Genomic DNA, 25,530 nt, shown 5'->3' on the forward strand with positions numbered 1-25,530 from the left:
GCTGTCATTGTCAAGTTTTCCACCGCTGTCACTGACAGATGGTAATGTAATAACCCAAAATGGTGGCATGCATGAAATTGAAACGTGGAGGTGGGAAATGAAGAATGATGTTTTGGCAAGGAAATGGGAGAATAACTACCAGGGAATAAGGTAGTATTTAAGTCTAGACCACACATTTACAGAAGTCAGAGAGTGGGTGTCTTTGTGACTTAAACTTCACCTCTCTGCTAAATAGGAATCAGCCCACTTCCATCTCCAACACCTACAAAATCACTTGAGCGTTTCCACAGAGCAAGTAATTGTTCCACAAAGGCACAATGGCTTCTTTATTGTTGTTATTTAAGGAGAAAACCTTGCAGTTAATTTCTGTCTTCAGTGTAAGCTTTTCTGTCTGATGTGTGACTCCCTCTGCTTAGACTTGCAGGAATGCTGGTATAGGCTCTTAATGGATGGAGGCTTTTATGGGCTTCTGAATGTCTTTTTTAAACGCCACTGAAAAGGTTTTCAACATGTGTCTCCAGGTGTTAGAACTGTGTTTACAGTCTCATGCTGCTAAAAGACAATTTCAGCCTGGAAATTCCCTGCAGGTATTAACAAGCCTTTTTCTTCCTTTTTAACCAGAAACAGGACTGAAAAAAAAAAGCCAACAGATGAGGTTAAACTGGACACTGAACTGAAGTGATAGCAAGTTCACGGATAACTAGAGTTTAGCGTGCTGACAGTTTAGCATTCTGAGATATTTTTTATCTTAAAGAGGTAACTTTGCAGTTTGAAATAAACCAACCACACCATAAGGCCAATGATTTGATGATAGCCAAAGTGCTTTGCTGGAAAAGGCAAATGACTTCTTTCCTTTATCTACCTTTTGGCTGCAAGGCCTTGTTCTGCAGACTCAGTGCAGGTCTACCCGGTATCCGTTTTTCCTACCTACTTTTATTTATTTATTTATTTATTTATTTTTTTCTGGACTGTCATTGTTAACTGACAGAAACAGAATTAACTGAAATACTCATCATTAAAACCGCTGGCAATTTTTTGTTTGTTCGTTTCTTTCCCTCATAGTAAATCTGTGCTGTTGATTTGCAAAGCTCTGTAACTGTTAAGTGTGGATGACTGCTGAGAACAGATATCCATCTCCTTATGACTCCAGTATCTTTTTACTAACTCAAAGACAGCTTCCTAAAGCTGGCTGAGACACTAAGCAAAAAAAAAACACCCCAAAACAAAAAAACAGAAGCAAGTGGCCCAATGATCACAACAAGTATGAAGAGAATGTATGCTTCAGGGCTTTGAGAAGACTTTAGATGAGTCAACTAACACACAGCAAGCCTGAAAAGGATCTATGCAATCAAATCAGCCATAGTGCCCTCTGTCAGTATGCTCTGGCCTTTAAGCAGACTTATTTCAGAAGCAGTCCCTCCAGGACAGCTTCATCTATTGATCTCTAAGGATGGTTTTATTTCTTTGTTCAACTGCTTCAAATTACAGTACTTCTCACACCTGATGAATAACAGTAAACATGACTCCCTATAGAACAACAACAACAAAAAAACCCAACAGTTGCAACTTAGTAAAAAAGGGGAGATAACGTATGTCTCACTTCTCCATGGCAAAATGGAGAGTTTTAATTCCTGCATTTTTTAAGCTATATAAGATACACAGGAAAAGTTAAAGAAATAACCATATGCATCAGTAGAGGTTAGGGGCTGACCTCCCAGAGGTGAGCTCTGTGGAGAGTAACTTGGGTGTCCTGATGGACAGCAGTGTGCCTTTGTGGCCAAGAACACCAAGGCATAAAGTGGAGGGAGGTGATCTCCAGAGGTGCCTTCCAACCGTACAACTCTGTGAAATTACTCCACCATGTCCATATGAGAAAATGCAAGTCTTGAAGTATTTTGAAAAGACTTTAAGACTGCCTGCTCTTACTAGTCTGCAACACAGTTTTTCTATGCATCACAGCTGCCAGACAAAACCTATACCTTGTCAAACATGTGAATTTTCAGCAATTAAAAGAGAGCAGTTCCTCACTGAAAGCGATTAGTATAGATGGAAATCACAGGCACTTAACCAGCAACTTCATGTCCAGATACCTTCCATACCCACTGAAATGAAGGGGTGGCAGAACTGAAAATGATTGAAGCAGCAAGCTCTTAGAACTTACAAAATTGTGCTACTTATAAGCAATAACTCTAAATAAAATGATTTATTAAGCTTTCTTGTATGAGAGCAGGTCTGAGTTACACAACCTCCTGAATCTATAATGCAATGATGAGAGCCATTACACTCTTGAAGGCAGCCCAATGTTATTTGTCCCACTCAATAGGCTGAAGGGCAGCTCTTGCACTAGGAAGAGCCTGAAAACCATAGTTTCACTGGCTGGCAGCATGCAATGGCTGATCATCTTGAACTTTCCTGATTCCAGTACTTTCCCTCACCTCTCATCCTTTTGTGATGGAGAATAAGCAGATATAGCATGTCCCTTAGAACAGTAAAACAGGCATTTGCAGCAGATGAAACAAGATGTATAAAATCCAAATGTCAAGGAAAATTAATTCTTTTGTAGCTTGTCTCAGCAGAGGCAAGCTTTATACTGCTTTGCATCTTAAAAACACAAGTTTCCTTTAAAGTCTGCTGTATTTCCTCTAATGACGTAAAAGAAGCTCAAGTGCACATTCTGGGACCTTTCTCCTATGCCTGGGATGAGCTTAAACATACCCAGCTGCTCTTTATTAGTTTACTTCAGGGATTTTTCACAGCTGGATTAAACCAGATTTACATATGTTTGGCTGAATATGCATGAATTCAAGGCTCCAGAGAAGTTGTTGTAGCCTGCAAAGTGAATCTCTCTTCTCCGCAGTTCCCATTTCACTGCATGCAGTTTCTCTGAGGGCACAGAACAACTTTTTCTTTTTCTTTTTTTTTTTTTTTTTTTTTTTTCTGGTCATTATGCATTGGTGGTGGGCATTATGCATTTCTAGGCATTATGCATTCTGGGCAGCCCAGTGCCTTTCTGGAAGGAGGGTTTTTTTTTTTTTTTTTTTTTTTTAATGTACAGAGTCAAGGAAAGAGAAGCTGTCACTGAGACATTCTGTGGTTTTGCTTTTCCTTTCTTACAGCCTGTATTGAACTATGACCTTTCTGCACAACAGGGAGAAGTGAAGTTTGCTGAATGTCAACAAGAGCAGCTCTGAACAGTAGGCTGAAGTGTGAAGCAGCCCCTTAGTGGGGCTGATCTCCAAGCACTATATATGACACAAACCCAAAAATCGCTTCTGCTTCAGCTCTGATCTTCTCCCAAGACACTAAAATGGAAATGCTACTTTTAAGCTTCTAGGGTAACTAAGCACATCACAGCTGAGCTACCGAATGAGCTATCTATTACACATTTAAGATTTAACTAAGATTATGCCCTATATATATGTCCTATCCTCTGAGATTCTTGATAAACATTGTTCAAGTCATAAAATTAGGTGACCAAGCTAGCAATGTTAGGAAATAAAACATGGTCCCAATTGTCAGTTCAGGATAAGACTGCTTTTTCTAGAAATATTTACAGGGCTGAGGCTGTAGGCAAAAAATAGTTTGTGCATGTCTAGTGTTAGGCTTATCTTTGTCCTCTGAGTTTTAGTCCCCACAGCCTCATGTGAATTTGAATAAGCCAAGTGACTGTGAAATTGCAGCAAGTTAGGAACACTGGTTATAACAGTCAGCAAGACTGGTTTTACCTCTTTTTCTGTATGTCACAACTCTTCCAATCTATATATCAGAAGACTTATTTCCTCTCAGTTATGTTACTTCAAATCTGCAGTATCTCCAGTAAAGCAAGCATGGTTACTCTATCTACATGCTGGGGCAACAGGTAGCATTTCCTACTGGACGTCTTGTCCAGCTACTGTCATCTCTTACTTAATTTTGTATCTCCAGCCTTGGCTTCTTCCATGCATTTTTCCCTTTGTCTGTCAAATGTACAGTTCTCTGCATTTATTTTTTTTAACCCAACTTTTACGCTGTCTCTCCATCTAACAGACACCAAGTGTACATTTTTACTACAATGCCATAACATCACTGATGCTTCCCATCTGTGCATTGTTTTAATGCCTGCAATGACGACTCTGGCCAAATCTGCTGGATGAAGGGAACTCCATCTCAGAGTGTACAGTTTGGTGCTGACCTGGCTCCAAGAACTGCCCTGGTGCCAGCAGCAATCTTGACACAGAGGTGTGCCCAAACCCATTTCCTCTCTAGTGCACCCAGATGCCTTCTAACTGCGAACAGAGGCAGGTAGATATGTTGCATACGTTGCTTTATGGAACATCTCACAGACAGCTATGTTTCTGCATTACAAATACTCCCCCAGCCTTCCGCTTGATTCTGGTACTGTTTCAAATTCCCCCCCACCCCTTTCTTTCCCCCTGAATTTACTGCAATGTTTGTTCATTTTCTGCTTGTGCTCTTTTTATAAGACAGTATTTCCCACTGCTGCAGGCAAACCAGACAGCTTGCACAGCCAGTTAATCATCATGAAGGTAGGTGCTAGAACAAGGAGCTGACTGGCTTTTCTCCTATCTGCAGAGTAGTTCTCTAGATGTGTTTACCGATCCAGAGATAAACCAACTTCCATGTGAGAAGTTAGCACTTTATTTATTTCTTTGTTCAGACCTTTGGGACTGTAAAAAAATTTACCACATGATCTGTGATATATGCTTTCTTTCCTTCCTAAAAACAGCATAGCTGAGCCCAAATCTTAGAGGGAAGCACAGCTGATATCATCAAGCTGTCTTGCCATGAGTAAGCAGAGAGAAACTACATTGTCCATCCAGGTCTGGGTGCTGGGTACTTGCAAGTGCCTGCTGATTTTGATATAAGTTTAGTTCAACCGCACACCAAACTGCACAAATACCCCTGGGGACAACTGGATGGGGGAAATTAATGGGTCTTACTGGATCAGTGCCTCGGGACATTGCCTGTAGCTTGGTCATATTTAGACAAAAAGCACACAAAGTGCAGCAGGACTGTAAGACCTCTTTAAGACACTGAATAGAGACTACTGTTTTGAAGAGATAAAGCTGAATGTTATCTGCAAAAAAGAGCAGGGCTCTTTATGTTCTATGTTATGAGCCGAGATTGCCCAAATCTCTGAGCAAGCTCTGTGGCGAATGTTGTACTTAAACCTGAGATTTTATTTCACCAAAACCAGCAGTCTTTGGTTGTTGTTGGAATAACTACAGTTTAATACCCAGGGTTGAACATTTTGGTAGGTGTGGGAAGCTGGGGCTGATCTGGAGGCCATCCATAGGGATGCACAGTTTCAGAGCACTGCAGGTATTCTTCCTCGCTGACACAAAGCTGATGATAAATGTGCTGTTGGCCATTTCGAATGTTTGCTGTATTGTACAGCTGTGCCAAATTCGGCCCCTAACGCTCCCCGAGCAATTACTCTAAGAACTGCTCTAAGCTCTTCTAATGTCAATGGAGCTGTTAAAATCTACTTCTGCACAGACTTTGACTTATTCTGATCTGCTGGGGCAGGGAGAGCTGTCAGACTATCTGCTAGATGGCTAAACTGCTTATCAATTGCAGCACTGATATTCAGTGTACATGGAGTTATCTGCGTATTTAGAAGCCACACTGTGACAAGTCTCTTCTGGGTATGAGCAAACAGAGATTTTTCAATAGCTTAGAACTTGGCTGGCAAAGATATTTTTTTCCTTCCTCACAGGGCTGTCAGTACACACATTTTTGATACAGTAGTAAATTTACTTTATCTGCTTCAAAACTTCTGAGTAAAATGCCCGCAAGACTCTTCTTTCATAAAATGTGAATAAGAACACATATTTTCCCTCTCTGAGATACCAGCACAGAAAATACTGGAACATGATTGAAATGAAGCAAAAGCCACAGCAACAGTAATTGGAGACCACAGACTATGCTGTCTCACTATTAAACAGCTCAAAGTAACACTTGTCTGAACACCTGGCCAAACTAAGGATATTCATAGAAAAGACAGCTTTCCAAATATGACGACATTTGTTATCTGTATTGTATGTTAAATAAGGTTAACACGGCAATGTCTAAATTATGCCCTCTCCAGGCTTTTTTAATTAACAGCATGCTATTAATCAGTAAGCACCAGCCTATTCTGATGGGAAAAAAAAAAAAAAGCCAACAAAAAGCAGTCAGGATCCCAGACACAGAAAGGGATACTGAGCCTGTTCACTGAGAGGTTATCTATATGAGAAGAAATTATGTGGTGCTCTGTTACAGAAGCATGTAATTAATAAACAGCTCACAGTCCACAGATTATCTTGGAAGTGCTCTGAACCAGGACTGTCGGTGCTCAGGTTGTTGAAAAATTACTACAGGACACCTTACTATTAATTAATACAATTATTGAAGTTATGTACATCCTATGTAAGAAAAAATGAATTATTCAAATATCTTTAAGAGCATATTGACATTTTAATTATACATCGGCGTTAATTTAACACCGAAAGGCACTTTAAGGCTCCTTTTGACGGTAAGATTTTCTGCCATTAAATCCCTTCAGCATTTCAAAGCTCCTTCAGAAATCTCTTGCTTTACAGTTAAATTCTTTCCTGCCCATTAAGCATGTTTGCATTGACCAGCACCTCCCTGTACTCAACATATATGTCCCCAAAATGGAATGCAGTGTTATTCAGCATCCTGTCCATCAATTATTCCTTGCTGCTTCCAGACAGACTAGAGGCTCTGTAGGGCAAGCATAGCCTGGAATGAATTCCCAGCCCTTGATAAATATGTCAGTGCTACAAGAGTTAAACAAAAACATCAGGCAGTCTGTGTTCCTCCTCCAAGCTGTCCTCACCGGGTGGCTGTGGATGAACGCAGCTGGGAATGTTGTCTATCACACAATAGCTCCACTGCCCCAAACCCTGAGCAGCTGTCTTGACAAATTAGACATGGCCTCTTCTATTGAAAAAGTAGATCAAGGTTCTGGGGCAGGTTTTCCCTGTTTTAGCAAGACAGGCTTCCACTGTTCATTGCAGCCTGTAAATGGATAGCCTGATTCGAAATCTATGCAGGTGGACAATTACAGGTCAAGGATACCTGCTGTTTCCTACAGCCACATTTGACATTTGATGAGCTCTATTTTAAACCTTGCCCTTCTTTTATTCGGAGGGTTCAGACATGGAGATATATTCACAAAGAAAAAATGATAGTTTTCATAACAGAGTTTCACATTTGCATTTCTCTCCTATTATCAATAATGTCTTCTTGTTGGTGGCATTTCTTTGCTACTAAATAAATTATATATCTCTTGTCTCTCAGTTCAAGTCCTGCTGCCTGTGTTTACACTTCTGCAAGTTAAATCTGAAATCATCTGAAACCCAAACTCTCAGTGGAACATAGAACCATTTTGATTTCTGAAAAACTTTGGTACAGTGATAAGGTATTGTCATTTCCTCAGGCACAGGCGTGTGCTGGAATACATTGATGTAAAGTGCTTCTCTTCTTACACTTTCTGTCCTACAGAAAACCTGTGACTCAAAGAGCTGAAGCTTTATTTTATGTAAGAGTTGAAATGAAAACTAGCAATTGAGAAGGCATACTGAACCACTGTGCTGCATTATATTACGACCCCGTTTTTTAAGTTATACTGGCCTTAAGGATATGGCTCTGCCGATGGACTTAGTTACTGTCCTTTTTTTCCCCCACTCATGCTTAGTCTATTCCCTTGCTCTTGTTCTCCTGAAAACTTAAAAACCATGAAGGAAACAGGTTTGAGGAAAGTTTCTGTTGTCAGAAATGTTGCTTCCAGCATTATTTTTCATTGCCTTTATATAAAGTTCACATTTTATTAATTAGAGCTGTTGTTTCCTCCTGTCTGTGTCTGAACTTGAGGATGCAACCTACGGTGATTAGCTGCCTCTGGCTCTGGATCTGACAGACACATGTGAGCACAATGGAACAGAGGAAGGATCAGTGTCACTGCTCTGGACAAGTCGAGTACACTCCCTTAATCCAGACTGCACAGACCTCCTCTAGTCTACGTCACAGGGTACCTGCAACTCCAGCATGGTGAGATTATCAACCTTCTGGCATATTTACAGGTAATATTAGCTTGGTCTTGTGATACAGATATCTTGCCACTGAAAATTCTGCTGAGAAATCTGGTTTCATTTAACTGTTAACAGCAGTTATCTGCTAATGATCTGGTAAGGAGCTACAGTGGCAATCCTACAGCAGAGGGGCCCGGCATGCTGTGATTATTCCCTGAGACAAACAGATTCTGGACAAGTTGCTTATTATTGCCATGCTAGACAAACATGTTTTTGGTTTTTTTTTCCTTTTAATATATATTTTAGCATTTCACCTAGGCAGCTATCATATGTGACAAACATGAATCAGGCATCCTCTAGAAACAGGTATATTTACAGTAAGCTGATGCTAATTCATCTAAAAAGATTTTAAAAATTAAACCTATATGGCTTTGTTTAGTATGTGCTCATACAATCTGCCTCTTTTTTAAATCCTAAGGGGAAAAGTAATCAGGTTTTAATCAAGATGTGAATGTGTAGAAATGGACAGAGTCCATTTAAGTCTTCTGCACATGCAATCCTTCTGTGCAGCATGACAGTTCCAAGTAAGCAAAGCCCTCACCTCAAATCTCAGCCAAATGCTAAGGAATCAGGCAGGACAAATTCACTGCTCCCTTTCTTACAACACTTACTAGACTGCAGAGAGGAAACGTAAATGTACAGAAAGTAACGAATCAGATCTGATTTTATCTTCATTGTTTCCTCAGAACTTGAAAGTGTTAGTGAATGGCAGAGTACTTGCAGTCTGTTTTATGTTTGTGTGGACAATGGTTTGAGACAGGAGAAAGAATAGCAGCATTTGTATAGCTTCCTCTATATGTTCTGTGTAGACAGGGCTTCCTGAGCCTCATCTGGGCTGACCTGACTATGGTGCGGTTCCTTCTCAGATCAGCCTAACCCGTTTTTAAAAGCAGCCATTTCCTTCTGACCTTGGTGTAACTGCGACACAGACAAAACACAGACACAGCATTTGCTTCACCTTGAAAATCCAAACCCTCCCCCTCAGACCTGCAAACACTGACTCAAAATATACTTGCGACAAATTCTGTGATGCTTTAAATTGTCTTCTGAATTAATACAAAGTGCTGGCAAGGTAACAATGAGCTCTTCCTTCCTCCTCTGATAAGACATGTTTTGAACCTTATAGTTCCTTGTGCATATCAGCACACAGTAACATTCCATGCAAAAGAAAATCTCTGCAAATGAAGTAGCTGGTGCGAAACTCTGCCTTTCCACAGCCGACAATGGCAGATTAATTTATGCCAAAAGACTCCAAAACTTTGCTTTGCTATGGAGTTTTCCTTCTCGTTTCAAGTCTACACTGAAAGGATCTTGTTAAATCAGCACTTTACACTTATTGTTGTAACCGTACCTGAAATTTCATACAATTCTGTCTCCCTGGAGTGGAGTCTGTCCTAACATTTGCAGACTCTCCAGATAGCACTGTCAGCACTTAGTAAATCTTTCAAGTAGTGATAACCTCAGTGAAAATTAGTAATGCTGCCACCTGTGTACAATAAAGAACATCATCTGGAGGCAGTTTTTGAAAGGATCAGCCTCCGGGCTCCCTGATAATACAGCCCTCTCCAAATTATTGACTAGTGCTAATGATACCAAATTCTGTACCACCTGAGGGCTGCAGTTATTAACTGTTTGATGTAAAGTAATAGACACTGATACTATATCTAGAGGAGTACTTTTGACATCTAAACACACCAGCAGCTATTAACAGTATAAGCTATGAGCATCATATCCTGCTTCTATTCAAGTTTTTTTTACCATTGGCATGCTGGTTCTGAAAAAAAGGTTTGGCTTTTGTTAAGAAAAATAGATACCACCTCATAGTCTTCACTTAACATGCAATGACACAAATGAGAATACAAACATTAAGCCTACTAAAAATAATGCTATGCTTTTATGATTCAGTGCCCAGGCAAACCATGTCCACCTGAATGCTGCAGAAAAGAAATAGTATAAAAAAATCATTAATCTAAAACCAAGATTATGAACATTGTCAATGAATGCAGGCTCTGTACATTTCGGGAATGAATTAGGAAACTGAGAAGTTAGCTATATTTGTTCTATCAAACCTGGGACTGAAAAAGCATGAGGCGTTCCTAAACGGAGGCAAAAGTGATAGGAGACAGCAGAGAAGGGCCAGTGGGGTGACGATAAAATTACTTTGTTTTCTTCACATGGGCCTCTCCATCAGCAGTAGGTACGATGCACCTATGTATGTACTCTATGGTTAGTAGAATGACTACAGACACAGCTACTGGGGCACTACTGGGTGTACAGGTAAAGCCTTGGAGCTCTTCGCAGGAGGAGCTTCATGACTGCCATGGGTGGGAGGGAGGCTCAGTACAATGGCAGCAGAAGGGAAGGTTAGACTGCAAGGTTAGGAAAACTCTATCGACAAAGGTGAGAAACACACAATTAAATCAAGACCAAAGCAATTAAATCAAGACTAAAACACAGCCAGAAAGGAAACAAAACATAAACATACTCTAGAACATAGGTTGTTTTGTTTTGTTGTGGGTTTTTTGTTTGCTTGTTTTTTCATGGGGGAGATGGAGAAAAGAAAAGCGGGTGCGATCTGCCCAACCAGAGTTGTGTTTTTTTGTTTGTTTGCAATGAGAAAAGCAGATTTCTTAATGGCCACAGTGAAAATGCCAGTGGGACAACAATGCATAATTCCCACTCTACAGGTTGCACTACACATTTCCATCTTAGCAAGAAATGTGAGGTAGCTCAGAAACAACAATCCCAGAGTATATTTAGCTACTAAAGCTGTGGCACACAAATGTCACATTCCCATGAGTCAACCCTTTTAAAGAACCCCCCCCTCTTCACGCCCCCACAGATATTCCCCAAGATGCCTGCACTGAATTAAAAGTGAAGCATATGGATGGATGTGACATCATCAAAGCACCCGTGTTACAGAAAGAAAAAGCAGCAAGTGGATTTTGTACTATTAGTACAATTGGTAACGATTATGTGTACAGGAAAAGAAAGCAAACACTGCCCGAAGGATTAGACAGAACCAATGAAGAACACCACAAAGCACCTTGCAAAACGAAGAGAAAATGTTAAAAAGAAAAAAAGAATTTTTTTTCTGTGAATGTGCAAAAATAAAGGAAAACAGAAAAAGTGAAAACAAAACCGTGATAAAAGAATAGCAAGCTTAACATTTTCTGATTTAATTTTGTGCAAGAACTCTTTCCTTTGCCCTTTGAAAACAACTAATCAATAGTAATTTTAGAGCCAGCCAGCTTTGGCTGGGCAAGGCAAGGAGTGACAACACACAAGTAGATGGTAAAATGGCAAACAACCATGCGGTAACCTCTGCCGCCATTGTTTTGATAGTGTAGGCTGCTTCCAGCTTTGTCAACATTAATAATTAGGTGCTAAAGAAGGCACGGTATTTAAATGACCCTGTCAAGAGCTAATAGAGCACTTTGGTAACCATCACTCCCTGAGGAGGGAACTACTGAATTTTAGCCATCTCATCAGTCAGCGAAGTGAAGAAATATTACTCAAATTCAACAGTTGTACTTTTGTTAATATTTTCACTGCATGCTCCTCTGAAAGCTGCTGCTGGCATATGAGATACTTTTAAGTGACAGCTTTCCAGCTTCTGAGCACTGCTTTGCATAAGATTTGTAAAGTAAAAATCCACACATAACAAATAGTGGCATTAAAATGCATACACATCTCTGTGTTCTTCTGGGTATGTAAGGGACTGCATCTTCCACTATTGCTGGTTTCTGACCTAGAACCCCTGACTGACACCAGCAGAAGCGCTGGATGCAAGGATCCCTTCCTCCATTCCTCAGCAAGTTTGCCTAATGACATCTCAGGGAGGAGGAGAAAACCACCACTTACTTTCTAAGAGAGAACACTATTTTCTAAGAAATATCCTCTCACTTCAAGCAGTTTGAATACCAGGTGTTACTCAGAGGAAAAGCAAAAAGAAAAGAAGAATTTTATTCCTCTGGCTATCAGTATTATAGCTAATTTATTGCTCAGACAGAACAGAGAGGGAGGTAAATCATGTTGTAAGTGATTGTTGTGATCGTGTTGTCAAGTACTGCCCTCTCTCTTCTACATACCTGACCCCCAGAAATAACTTTTTCTAAATTGCCCTTCTGCAGCTGAAAAGCCAGGGCTAAAGAATAGGGTCCAGATTCAAAGATATGAGGACAGCATCTCAAACTGAATTTAAGTAAGAATTTAGAATCTGACCTTTCATCTTCAACACCCACAGGCGCTCCTCCCTTATACTATGGTTTTGAGCTGGAGCAATGGCAGCTGCATTGCTTTTACAGAGGCTCTGCAGTCTCTGCAGGGTGCAGACAAGCTCTGTGCTTACCTTACAGGTAAGCCTGATTGGGTTCAAAAATTCACTTTTTTTTTTTTTTTTAATTTAGATTCAGAGTTAATCTCCCAGAATGTCTACAGGATCAAACTCAGAAAAAAATCCAGGATCTTCAAAAACTGAGCTGAAAGAAAAAGGGCAAATGGCAGCTTGTGTCTTTTTTTTTGCAGGAAAAGTGAATTGCTGGAAGCTGGGACACAAGTTAATGTCATCTTCTTGAGGGAATTCAGCTATTTGTGTTCTATTTCCTGCCATCAATCCTAAACACCACGGCTACTAGATTAATGATCACCATGGCATCCCAGGAAAATTTACTGCACCTTCTGCCTAATTTCCAGTCTCCTCAGCTGGAAAGCTGCTACAGGCTTTGTCTCTGCTGGGCCAGCCAGCTGATGCACAATGCTCCCGTGGCCAGGAGCTGCAAAAGCTCCATGAGAAGTTCCATGGGCAGGACATGGAGTTCCATGGACATCCAGGACATCCCAGGACTGTGGGTGATGCTGTGTGTCTAGGGCTGCTGTGAATGCCATGCTCAGAGTTCACAGTCCAGACCACCTCCAGCTGTTCCTGCAGCCCTGCCGAAAACTGAACTGTTTTCCAGTGTTAACATGCTCATTACCCCCTGCTGAAAGTTTCTGCAAATGCAGAGAACTCAAGACTTAGTGGGTCAGACAGAGGGAAGGAATATGATTTAGTAACCTACTAGTTTGGGCTGACAATTCAAAGCAGTAGGTCTGGCATGCCAGTAGCCTCTCCAGGAACAGCTGATGCTTTCATCTAATGAGTTTTTCATGTAAAATGCATGAACAATAGAGACTGGAATCCACATTTCAATTAATATTTTAAGTGTTTTTTATAAAGTATTCATAGTAGAAAGGCCTGAAGCTCATGTGTGCTCCTGCTCCTGGTGAGTGCCCTAACCACACAGCAAGTGAGTTTTGCTTATACCCATCCTCCTTCTGGTCCACTGAGTACTTAATTAGTTCATACAGAGTGAAACATCTTCAGCAGAGAAGAAATTGAAAGAAGAGATCTAAGAACACCCTGGAGAAGAATAACAAAGACTCAAATCTCTCTGTGTAGAGGAGACATTTGAACCTGAGCTCCCTATTTACAAATGCACCATTTTAACCTCATTCAGATAGGAATGGGAAGCAGTGGGAAGAATTATGGAGGGCCACAATGGAATTATGAGGCACCACCATGCTCACTCAGGAGAACTGCTTCTTCTTCTTCTCTAAGCAGGTTCAAGTGGCAAGCTAAGGCAACTGTCTGCCTAATTCTTTATATGCACAGCAAAGTGGGACTAGAGGCCAAATGACAGGGCTGCCCCTTGTCTCAGGCATGGCAGTGCTTCAGCACAGGGCTGAATATGGAATAATGGCACCAAAAGCAAAGCACCTTTTTGGGTGTTAAAAGCACAACACATAAATGCTCTCCATGAGCAATTACCTAAACTATCTTTTGAAAATCACTAATGATGATCTCAAAGGTGTTTCTTGCTCAGGTCCCACTGAAGACAGTGGGACTATGGGTCCAGTGGCTAGGACCAGTTTCAGCATACCTACACCAGTTAAACTAGCACAGACCTTGGAGCTTCCGTACCTCTGATGGCCAGAAAGAGATGGAAATAATGTGAAATTAGCTGAGACCTGCTGTGCTTCCCTGGGAATTCAGGCAAAAAAGGCAGTATGAAAATACACCCTTAAGAATAATGGCAAGCTATGAATCTCCCTCTGACAGACAGTAAGGAAGATCAAGTTTAAAGAAAGCTAAGTCCCCACTGTTTCCCGTACACAGGCACAATGCACACAGCAAAGGCACACATTTCTATTTGTTTTGTGTGGTTTCCTCAGGCAGTGAATTATCTAGGACTGCGTTTGAGATTGGCTGTTTAGTTTCAGACTTTACGATAAGCTTTTAATTATAGCACAGGAGTTTTATTACATGTTGCTCAGAGCCAGCTGGAAGCACTTACACTTCAGTCCTCCCCCCCTCCCTCCTCACCACAGGAAGTCATTTCCAAGGCCTTACCCTTCTTGTCTTGATGATTATGGGATGAAACTGCCACATATGGATCTGTATTTTCGGATGAACCAAGCGGATCCTTCCAATCCAGCATGCGTCCCCTAGCATCATAACCCTGTCGAGCCCAAGAGTCGGAAGAGGTGGTGCTTGGAACTAGTGAACTGGAATGTCCTGTTACATTATAAATACAGGTAGGGAAGACAAATCTCATTAGTCACTTACCATGCCACCTTATGCTCAGGAGCACAAACTTTGCTCTTCCTCATGTGTGAACCTCTTAGGCTGAGCAAGGTTTCAAAGGCCTTGCAAAGCACTGCCCAAGGGAGCACAGAATTTGGAACTTCCCTAGTGCCCAGTCAATGATAATGTCAATGACTGCACGTATTCAGTTGGCTGCACCTTAGTTCATGGTTGTGTTTTTGCCCAGCAGTGTTAAAGGTATGCAGAGCATCACGAGGATGCTTCATTTGAGTCACAAATCCTTTGGATGGATGTTCAAACACATGAAGCTTGAACAATGCCAAAGTGTCAGCCCACACTGCCTGGTAGTGGCTTAGGTAGAAAAGCAACTTCAAAGGCAACTTAAGCAATAAAATGGAACAACTTCTAGCATGGCCCAAACTAGAGAGGAATGCCAGAATAGCTACAATACCCTAAGGGAATGAGAGGCTGCCCAGAAGAAGCACACTGATGCTGTGGCATAAGACTCTGGGTGGGGATGGAAGATGTGCTGGGTTCATGCCCACTTGCACCATCACCACTGATCTTGTCTGAGTTGGTATTGTACAACAGTGCTGACATAAGGACTGCTATCGTGAAGCTGCACATTATTTCTGATCAAATCAACAATGAAGAAAAGGCCTTTCTATGTAAAACTGGCAAAGAATCCATAACTACCACCTTATCCACATCTCACTTGGCGGGTTAGGACAGAGGTGTGGCATTGCTCACTTGCTGTAGGCCCCTTTGAATGCCTGCAAGCTCATTCTGAAGAAAATTTAGGATGTGATCTGCTTTGCATTTGTCACATAGACTGCTGTAGATCAGCACACACCTCTAGACCAGAAGAGAGGATTACAGTCCAGTGATGATGAGTTTTACAGCTGCTCTATATGTCGTCATGGCTGAAAATGGCTGAGGAACTCCTTGCTGTTTGAATATAACCTAACAAATAGCAGACTAACAGGACATATGCTCCTGGAACAGTGGTTTGGCTGGGGTGTAAATATATTTGCATCTTTGTAAACTTGATCCCAAAAAGTAGAACAGCACCCAAAATGCAGTGTGCTTGAAATTTATGGTCTCTGAATTCTGCCTCCAACAAGGATGTCCCAGTGGCTTGTCTGCTCCTTGGCTCCCAGGAAAGAAGGACTGAAACTCCTCCCACACCACATTTTTACTTTAAAATCACTTGCTTCTGAGAGTTCCCTTTAACTACATGCACCAAAATGTCTTTATCTTCGGCAAGACTCAAACTACTTCTGTTCTTGATGTGGAATGACTCCATTTTCCCTTACCTGCTTTCCTGAAAGAGTAGAATCAGATCATTCAGACAAAAAGGCAGATGATGTCTTTTCAAATAATGCTGGACAGGCTAAGAGCAGTCCTCCACTCTCCCACCTACCAACCTAATTTAAATTTCAGTCCTCCCCACGGGGAGAAGGTCAGCCACCAGACTACTGACTATTCCAGCAAGGACTCTTCACCTCTTCTTCCCCAGATATTATACTTCTCAGAAAAATCATTTGAGGTTCACTGCAGCAGAAGTATAGCTACACAAGGAGCCCAAGTTTAGAGTTAAATTTACAGAGTTGGAAGTGAGGAGATTGTGCTTCACTGTCATCACTGGACGCACATAAAACTTTAGGATGCTGTACCTTGAGAGGGCTGCTTCAGGTAGCTTCCCCATCAGTACTTTAGCAATGCTGGCCCATGCTCTCAGAGGCTCATGTGCATGGACAGAACAAACTCCTGTAACCAGTATGCTTTGCAGGGAAAGTCAGTCAGATTCAGTATTCTTACCATGGAGCCTACCTTCAGATACTATCGCTAATCACAGACATGATTAATTCATCACTGGACCTCAGTCTGAAGGCTTATGTTGACAAGAAAATTGTATTACTTTTAATTTCTCATGGTAGGAAGTGTGGTCTCTCTAGCCACCTTTCTTTAACAGCAAATTAGAGGCTGTTTTTTGTTTGAAACAGAGCTTTTAATGTTGCTTAAATAGGAAAGAAAACCCAAATACTGTTCACTTTTAAAAGGTTCCTATAAACCACAGCATGGCTGGAAACACTGATAACACAGCTAGATAGATGATAGACTGTGATCCAAACTTTCTGCTTGCATCACCAAAAGTTTGCAAGGCTGCCTGTTTCCAAGAGGACAGGTAGAGGCCCCATGGGCTGAAAACACGTGCCCTTTTGAAGCAAGGAAACGCTGGAGCGTGAAAGCGTTCACTTCTACACCATTTCACGCTTGTCAGTTCCTGTGCTCATTCCCAAGAAAGAAGAGGAACAATGGGACAGGGAACAGGCCAGGAAACGGTTATGAGATCTCCTTGTCTTCTTTTTCCTAAGGACTAAGCCACATCCCCAAATTAATACCCCGTTAAATGACCACAATAATGTGTACAATATTAGATCAACCTACAAATAATGCTGCACTCAACATAAGAAAGCCATTAACCAGAGCTGGACATAGAGGTAGAAGAAAATCTTGCCAAGTAGCAATCATATTTTAGACCTGTCTTTGATATGCATTTTTATGCCCATTAGATGTGTTTGAGGGTCAATTTTATGAGAAAGCCATGAATATGGTTAAAGAAAAACATTTCTTAATACAGCAATCTAGAGGAAATACATGCCCAAGGGACACGTTTTCTGAAAAAAAAAATAAAAATCCTCAGCCATATGCTGCAAATACACGGAGAATTTCCTAGTAATGGAAAGCCAAAGCTTTGTGAAGATACTAATGTGTGCCAGATGGTAGTTAGGTAGAGAAGGGTTTCACACAAGCGGAGAAATCAGTCTCTTTGCTCTGTTACTAATATGCGAGTATAGTACACACTGATAAACAATCCCCCATGTGAAATCAAGATCAACTTTCTTCTGTTTGGTAGAAGCAGGGAAGAACAGATTAAGCTTTACAACTTTCCTGACTGGTGTAAGATCTGCATTCTGCAAACATTTACTACCGGACAGTGCTATCATGCCAGATACCATAAGCAGCATCTCGTAAGCAGCTGAACACTCAGTCCCACTGGGTGAATTTCACCTTTGAACCGAACAGCACCACAAATGTACCAGGCAGTTAAGCTTCTCTTGTAAACAGAGAAAAGACTGAAGTGGCAGGCAGTGTACTCCTGGCCCTTTCACACTCAGTCACTGTTAAACCTTTACAATGTACTGTATAGTTTGCAACACTGAATGGATCTCCATTTTTTTCCCCCCCACCATGCCTTTTTTACCATTCCCACTGTGTAAACTGGTTTTGCTACAATTTCAAGAGGTTTTCCCTCTATTGCCAGCACCTCTATGGCTAGTATTTCTATGTTAGCATTGGCTAGATTTTCATGTATCTAGTTATCTAAAAGCCACAATCCCGCCTTTGTTTTAAAACGGTCCATCTGAAAACTGCAGAGCCAGTCCCTTTCAGCCTTCTTTGTTAAGAGAAAATGTGCAAAACTCAAAATAGACACACTTAAAAATAAAAAAAATCTGGTTTAGGTTGTAACCAAGTAGTAGAACCAGAGTAAAAGCACCTAGGGTCTACAGGCACAGATAATGACTCAAAAGGGTTGTGCTTCTGTAACTACAGCTTGTTTGGAAGCGCACTTGTGAAATATAAAGAGATTTTTTCAGCTTTAAAACAAAGACAGGGATTCAATACGTATTTGATAGTTGTTCTAATGTTCACAAGTCATTAGGATCTCAGAGGTTAAGACGTCCGCACACTATCCTATTAACAACTATAGCAACCTAATTAGACAATTAGTAGGAAAGGCTAAATCAATACTACAAAGAGAGAAAGGGATATGGCTAGGGGAAATGATAAGGGCCCAATTCACTAAGAACTGATGTTTCCAAAGATAATTGAAGCTGCTTACAATTTTATGGAAGAATCTAGGCTAATCTCTTCGTTTAAACATGCATCTCTTTCACCATTCTTCTCTGACCTTCTGCAGCAGATCTTCAGGCTTTCTGTCCTCCCTTGGGTGTCAAAGGGGATGTAACTCAACAGTCAAAGAGAGGGCTTTTCACTTTGTTCCTTGTTTACAACCAACCACGGGAGAGTTCCCTAGAAAAAGGATCCCAGCTGCCAAATTCAGAAGGAGGCTAATGTCAGGAATACAGCAATAAAGGGCTTGATTCTCCTTTTGGTTACACTGCTGCAGATGGGCAATAAGTCCACCAAACCGTGGTGATTTTTGGTGGTGTGAATCAGCTGAAATGGGTAATCAAGACTTTTTTTCTTAATTTTTTTTTTTTTTTTTTTTTTCACCTGGAGCTTCAAATGCCAGTGGATATATTTAGCCTAGCAAAAGCACTCTAAGCATTCATTTGATTGCCATCCCTATATATTGCATTTTTGAGGCTTAATCTGAAATGCCATTTAGTTACATATTTAACAGTAAGATGCACCATTTATAAAATTGTAGTTTCCTCAAGAAAAAAAAAAAAATAATCCCTCAGAGCAGATGTAATACTTAGCAAATCTGAGAGTGCTTACCAAGACTGGTTGACTGTCCAGCACTGGAGCTGTTTGCACTCCTCATGTGGAAGATCAATAGAAGTGACTAGCACTTCTTGTATTTTGTTCTGATAGGTGAAAAGAAAGACTGACTGCAAAAATAGAAGTATTTCAACTGAACCCATAAAAGGAAGAACTGTCTTGCCTACTGATCATGTATCAGGATCTACCTGTGCAGAGTCAGTGAAAAAACCTGCGAAAGACACTATGAATGGGAATCAATGCTCATGTTGGGTCATCATTTTTTCACTCACATTTGGCAGTGGGATCCTATTTTAAGAGCTGGATTCATTCACGAAAGGACAGTAGATTGGACTCCTTTTGTAACCTATGTTATGTTCCCTAGGACTACAGCTTTTTTTTTTTTTTTTTTTTTTTTCCCCTCTTTGCCACTTATTTGAACCTTTTTTTTTTTTTTTTTTTTTTTCCCTGCTTTCTCAGTCACACTAAAATGTCAGCTTTGGATGAAGTCTGCAGTGATATGGTTGCTGATGGGATACAGGTTTGCAGCCTACAGCTTTAACTGTGCAGCCTTCAAAGATAGTAGCAAAAATCTTATGACACTTCTCGCATATTAGCAATGGGCTCAAGGCCATTTTCTTTTTCTTTAGATTCAGCAGTGTAGATTTTATTATTTCTACTTATTCTTTAATTACTGTTCTGTGCATTGGTTATATAGCAATTTCAACTGCAAGCTGTATTTGCAGATGAAACCATCAGCCTTTCATGCATTATGAAGTCTCAGCTTGCCTTTGATTTTGTATCTTTCCCTCATTGGTTTTCATTATCATACTTGCAAATAAGTTTCACTTGCATAGTTTCCATTTCCTGTTTAAAAACAACACTGGAAATTTTATTTATTTCTTTATTTTAAATTCTGAACAGCAATGATGTACCTTCAGTTATTTACATTTTGCTACACTGTGTTATCATCGGTTCTGTTTGTACCCACATATTTTGCACGCATGAGGTGAAGGGATCAATCTGATCTGCATCATCACAACTTCAGACTAGTCTACTTCTAATTACATTCAGATAAGTGTATACTTATTTTGCCTCAGCTCTGATGAACTTTTAGTCTTGCATAGCCTGGAAGCAATTTCACAAGTAAGTTCTCATCCCATATGGAAATTCACCATTGGCTTCATTGCAAACAATATCACACAATATCCTTGTGAGCACTTGTCATTCTTCAGGTTGCCAATAAGGAGAAGCTATTGCAATATAAATCTAGGTTTGAATTTGAAGTCATCATTTATTCTGCCGTAATTCCTCCAGAAGACACTCTGCACTCCCAGTGCCAATGTAATCCACTTCCAAACAAAGAACAAAGTGTTGCAAGTACTGCAAGTGCAGATTAACAGCTGCCTGGAGGGAAACAGCTATCCTAGGCTGGCAGAAATGCTTCTTTTCAGCTTTGATCACCTAATTTGTTGTGTAAATTCGATTTTTTAAAGACCAAGCACCATGTGAGTACGAGATACTGCAAGAATGGATAACATAAATGATTCACTGCAGAAGTGAACAAAACTTTCAGAACTCAGGGTGTAACCCAGTCTCAGCTAACATGGGTTATGATTGCTTTTTCTTAAGAGAGGTCTTTCTATCACCCAGGGACAGTTCTGATCCTTTCCCAAAGCTATTGTTGACTAGCTGTTGGAGGAGTCGTGATACCAGCCTGGATACCTCATGAGTGGGATGTGAGCTATCTTGCTTTTCCCAGGGAACAGATAATATGCATCACTGTATCCAAGTCTTCCTTTGTCTGAGTATTCAGATGAAGCAAGCTTTTAATCATGCCTGCTGACATGCCAATAAAATAAACCATCTTAAGCAGTTTTGAGAGAGGACTAGAAAAGAGGGAATGCAAATCAGGAGGCAGTACTTATTTTCACTTGTGATTAGTGAATTAGGCCCTTAAAGGCAAGACAAAACAAATAATAAAAGGTTAATGGATCTTTGACTAGAGGAACTACTAGTTAACACAAGGGTCCACAGAGACTTTAAAAAAAAAAACACCCATAAACTGACCATACACTGTGTCGTAAGACATTTCATGATCAGGTGAAGCAGTTGAAATGTCTATGAACAAAATAAATTGGGGAAAAAAAAAGAACATAAAAACATTAAATAGGACAAAAAATATGAAAATACTTAAAAGTTAAGTACAAAGTGATTCCTCCAAAATGGTTTTGCTCTCAGTAAATTGTAATACCATGAACTTTCTTACCATTCAGGGCAACGAAGGAATCTGAAAGACAAACAACAGGGGAAAAATCATTACTTCTCTCTCATTTTTTCCTTTTTAGTACTTTACTGCTAGCCACCCTTTATGCTTCAGCTGATACCTATATGTATGTGATTATTATGCTAAGAACATATGAAAAACAAATATTCAGAAATACTTGAAAACAATGTCTGACTTTAAAAGCGTTCGTGGCTGTACCCATGCAGGTAATACCAAATAGGAAGGCCAGCTTTCTCCCTGGCATGCTTATTTTATTATTATTATTATTTTTTTTTTTTGCAAGGTCAAGTCCCATTTGAATGTAAGGCACAATAAATGATGCAGCCAGTATCAAGAGTTGATGAGGACAAAACACAGATGATCCAAGACCTCATGAAGCAATAAGACTGGCCAGATTATCATCTACCCCTGTGCAGTGTCAAAGTTCAGTGTACCATTCAGAGCTAAAGAGCTGTTTAAGCAGGGTATTGGTTTTGTTGCTAGCTGCACAGGGATCTTTCTCCATGAGCACAGCCTGCCCTTTTTGAATCACTTCTTCGCCTTTTATGTGCAGCTGATATCCAATGACTCCACTCCTGTCTAACCTATTTGTCCAAGAAGAGCAGAAATAAGTTGATAGTTGAAAAGGGCTAGGTTGTCCCAGCTGGGAAATGACCTAGTTTTGGTGCTATACTGTTTTACAGGGAGGACAGGAGGGACTGTATGTATTTCTCCTTCAAAAGCTTAGAGACAATATAAGTGACCCTATCTTATGGGACAGGCAGAGGGAAATGCAGCTAAGACAAAGGCATGCAGGGGCTGAAATCCCTGTACACCCATGGGCATAATTATCACAATAATAAGTGAGGCCTGAACAGGGACTGGTTCTTTGTTTGGTAATTTTAAGCATTTTGGTGCAAAATGTAAATGTTTAAGCTTCCAGCTCATGCTGACAGTATGTAAGGTTTATAACTAAAATTTCTTAGGCAGGAACAGTGGTGCTTGACTTGTAACACTGACACGCTTTCCAGCCTGTGTGTAAAATTCACTAACATTTTCAAACACAGCAAATCCCACTTACTGATTCAGAACAAAAGCTGAAGATACATTTCATGGCCTCCCTGATCTGCACAAGAGTGTAATTCAAGTCACAGTCTACACCAAGAAGCCAAGCTCCTACTTCACAGCTAAACAATTCAAATACTGTGACTGATGAAGACAATGAACATCCAATTCATTATTTCATTGTTGTGATTAATATCCTCTAGAATGGAAGTCTTCTCATTATACAAAGTCCAGTGTTTTAAGAAATCACACCAGCTGGGTTCCTTAGATACATCTTAACAACAGTTTATGTCATCATTAGCTTTATCTGCATCTTCATCTTTAACTTCAGTTGCAATCCCTGTTGTGGCTTACATTGCTGCAAAAGAGTGTACAGTGTCCAACAGGTAACGGTGATTTTATGGCATTCAGAAAGATGCTGTTACACATGGTAAAAAGAAGGCAAAAGCTTTGCTTACTTTGGCAGTCACCCAGGCCATCTGTATTTCCATGTTCTACGTCCTGCTCAAACGCCAGCCTGAATAATAGAAAGAAACATAACAGCATGAGTAACAACTGTCACAGAAAGTAAATAAATAAACTGCAACTGAAATAAAGACACATCATGAAAGTGGACATTTCTTTGAAACTTTCCTAAAGTGTCTAAAATACTGAAACACTGGCCTTCAAATCACTTGTCATCAGGAATTGATTCCGTGGCTTCTTTGAAAGTATCTTCTTGTCAAGGGAGGAAAACATTCATATATTTTTAAATTGTTAACTATGAAAAAAATGACATAGTCAGGAGCAATTATGATCCTATCTAGACTTGTCCATGCAGCAGGTAAAGTGCACCAATACTCTGATGTAAGAAGGAAGCAAACCTATGGGCTAGGTACCATGCTAGGGCAAAACAACCTGCATTTTCAAAATGATTTAAGTATTGCGTTGGAAGATGTTGCAGGTCATATGGTCCAGATCACAAAGTGAATTACAATGAATCTAAGGGCCTTGATTAATAAATATGTACAGGTTTTCCTAACTGGAATGCCCAACTTAGGCTTTTAACCTGTGCCAGAAATTCTGTGAAGCTGCTTTATAAAGTTCCCATTATGGTAAAAGAGGAGTGATAAGAGCCTTGGAAAACCTCCAGTACAAGCTTTGTCTACACTAGTTAGGATCCTGCTGTTGAGGTATAATTATCCTTGCATACACCTAATTCCCAGACTTGTGTTCTTAAAACTCCTGTTCAACTGTCACCTACACCAGGAAGGCACCTGTTATCCTGCTGGATAATTTAGAAGTTCATCAGACATCTGAAAGTTGATCTGCATCTTCTTCCTAAGTGCTATGCATTGGGTAGAGAGTGACCCACCTTGCACCCCTGCAGACTGCACCACTACAAGTTATACTACCTCTGTCTCATAGAATCACAGAGTTGCAGGGGCTGGAGGGGACCCCAGAAGATCATTTAGTCCAACTCCACAATAGAGCAGGATCCCAAGAGTAGCTTGCAGAGGGAAGTGTCCTGGCAGGTTTTTGAATACCTCCAGAGAAGGAGACTCCATAACCTCCCTGTGCAGCCTGTTACAGTGCTTTTTCACCCTCAAAGCAAATAAGTTTTTTCTCTCATGGTCAGATAAAACTTCACATCAGCAGAAGAGCCACTTTTGATGGTAAGGTGCTTAAGTCCCCTAAAGCTAGTCATGGCCGAGAGCAAAAAACTCAAGTACTTCAAGAGCGCAAACCCTTATATGTACACAAGTGCACTTTAATGTTATTCTACAAAACAACCAGTTCCTGCTTTTGTGATAAAGCATATTCAGACAGGCAAAGCTACAATATCCACAATGGACAAAACAATTGGAGTTTAAATAGCTAATTAAGACCATGGAATAAATAAAGGAATGACAACTCAACCAGTACAGAAGTAGGTTTAAGCTGGATTGGCTGCGTGGGTACTGTGGTTGTGTGATGTCTGTACTATACTAGAGGTCAAGCTTTACCTCAGAGTGTCAGATGTAGCCAGTGAATACGATGTTTGAAAGAGATCTGCTCTCTATAATGAGACTTAGGTAATCACATTTAAACGAAACTTCACAGAGTTTCTATTATTATGAAGCAATTAAATTCTACTGCTAAGCAAGGGGAAATCCAGCCCTTCTCTGAATCTACTTTAAGCTCTTTCTGTGCCCTGTGATTCCTCTTAGTAATGCACAGTAAATTAGAAGGACTGGTTTTGTTTCCAGTGGACAAATTGCTACAGTAATCTAATTTGGATTCTATTGCCTCTTTAATCAGATGTGATGGCTCCAGTGTGGGCTGGTCCAGACATAGCCATCCAGTTCCCTCTTTTCAACAACACGTGGGCTTTAGTACAGCTCTTTCATTTTCTTTTTCCTCCTCTTTCAGCAGTTACCAGTCAGCTGAGAGTTCACACCACAAAAAAAAAAAAAAAAATATATAATTGTGAGAAATTTCAGAGAATGCAAATCGGGCAGGAACAAACACTTCACACATTTTTCTTCCCTGAGAGCCCCATGTTTCAAACAGCTCAGTCCAAGTCTCCCCGGCGCCAGTGCCACTGCCTTGTACTTGTCCAGCAGGAGTCATTACTCACTTAGCACCAAGGACCAGCTGTGTGCATGCCCCGCTCTCCTTCACCCAGCCGCAGTAGGGATCTCTGGATGCTATGCAGGCCCTTGAGAAAAAAGAGCAGAGGAAGCATTTTGGAATGCTCTCATGCCTGGCAGTCAGGCTTCTGACAAGAGAGCAAGTGCTGGCCAAAGTACTTACTTTTTGCATTTGCCATGACGCTCACACCGCCCCAGGGGAACCTTGATGACACAGGTGGAGAAGGCAACATAAAGGGCACTGCTGGGTTTGTCAAGCTGCATGGCCACAATACGCTTGTCTTCCATGCCATCGTAACTGCACCTGGTTTGACAAAGTGAGAAGCAGTTACAAAAGAGTTCTGCTGGGAAACCAGATGAAAAACTAATGGTTCCTCAGTCTGAAAAGGA

General features: G+C 40.6%; 1 protein-coding gene across 7 annotated transcripts in view; it reads right to left on the minus strand.

Annotated features, from left to right (window-relative positions):
* SEMA6A (semaphorin 6A) overlaps nt 1-25,530 on the minus strand; it is a 110,242-nt gene that overhangs the window by 9,030 nt on the left and 75,682 nt on the right. For 2 of the 7 annotated variants that reach the window (XM_015849990.3, XM_085529603.1), the window contains exons 14-19: nt 25,304-25,444; nt 25,128-25,208; nt 22,987-23,045; nt 21,467-21,487; nt 21,268-21,318; nt 14,491-14,655 (exon numbers count right to left, since the gene is read on the minus strand). In XM_015849990.3, the coding sequence (XP_015705476.1) occupies nt 14,491-14,655; nt 21,268-21,318; nt 21,467-21,487; nt 22,987-23,045; nt 25,128-25,208; nt 25,304-25,444 (518 nt within the window). The remainder of the gene's footprint in view (nt 1-14,490; nt 14,656-21,267; nt 21,319-21,466; nt 21,488-22,986; nt 23,046-25,127; nt 25,209-25,303; nt 25,445-25,530) is intronic. The other 5 variants (XM_015849991.3, XM_085529604.1, XM_015849992.3 and 2 more) reach the window with 3 other exon arrangements.

This window comes from Coturnix japonica, chromosome Z, assembly GCF_054131305.1.
Source record: "Coturnix japonica strain WE chromosome Z, WE-NBRP24, whole genome shotgun sequence".
NCBI classification, from domain to species: Eukaryota; Metazoa; Chordata; class Aves; order Galliformes; family Phasianidae; genus Coturnix; species Coturnix japonica.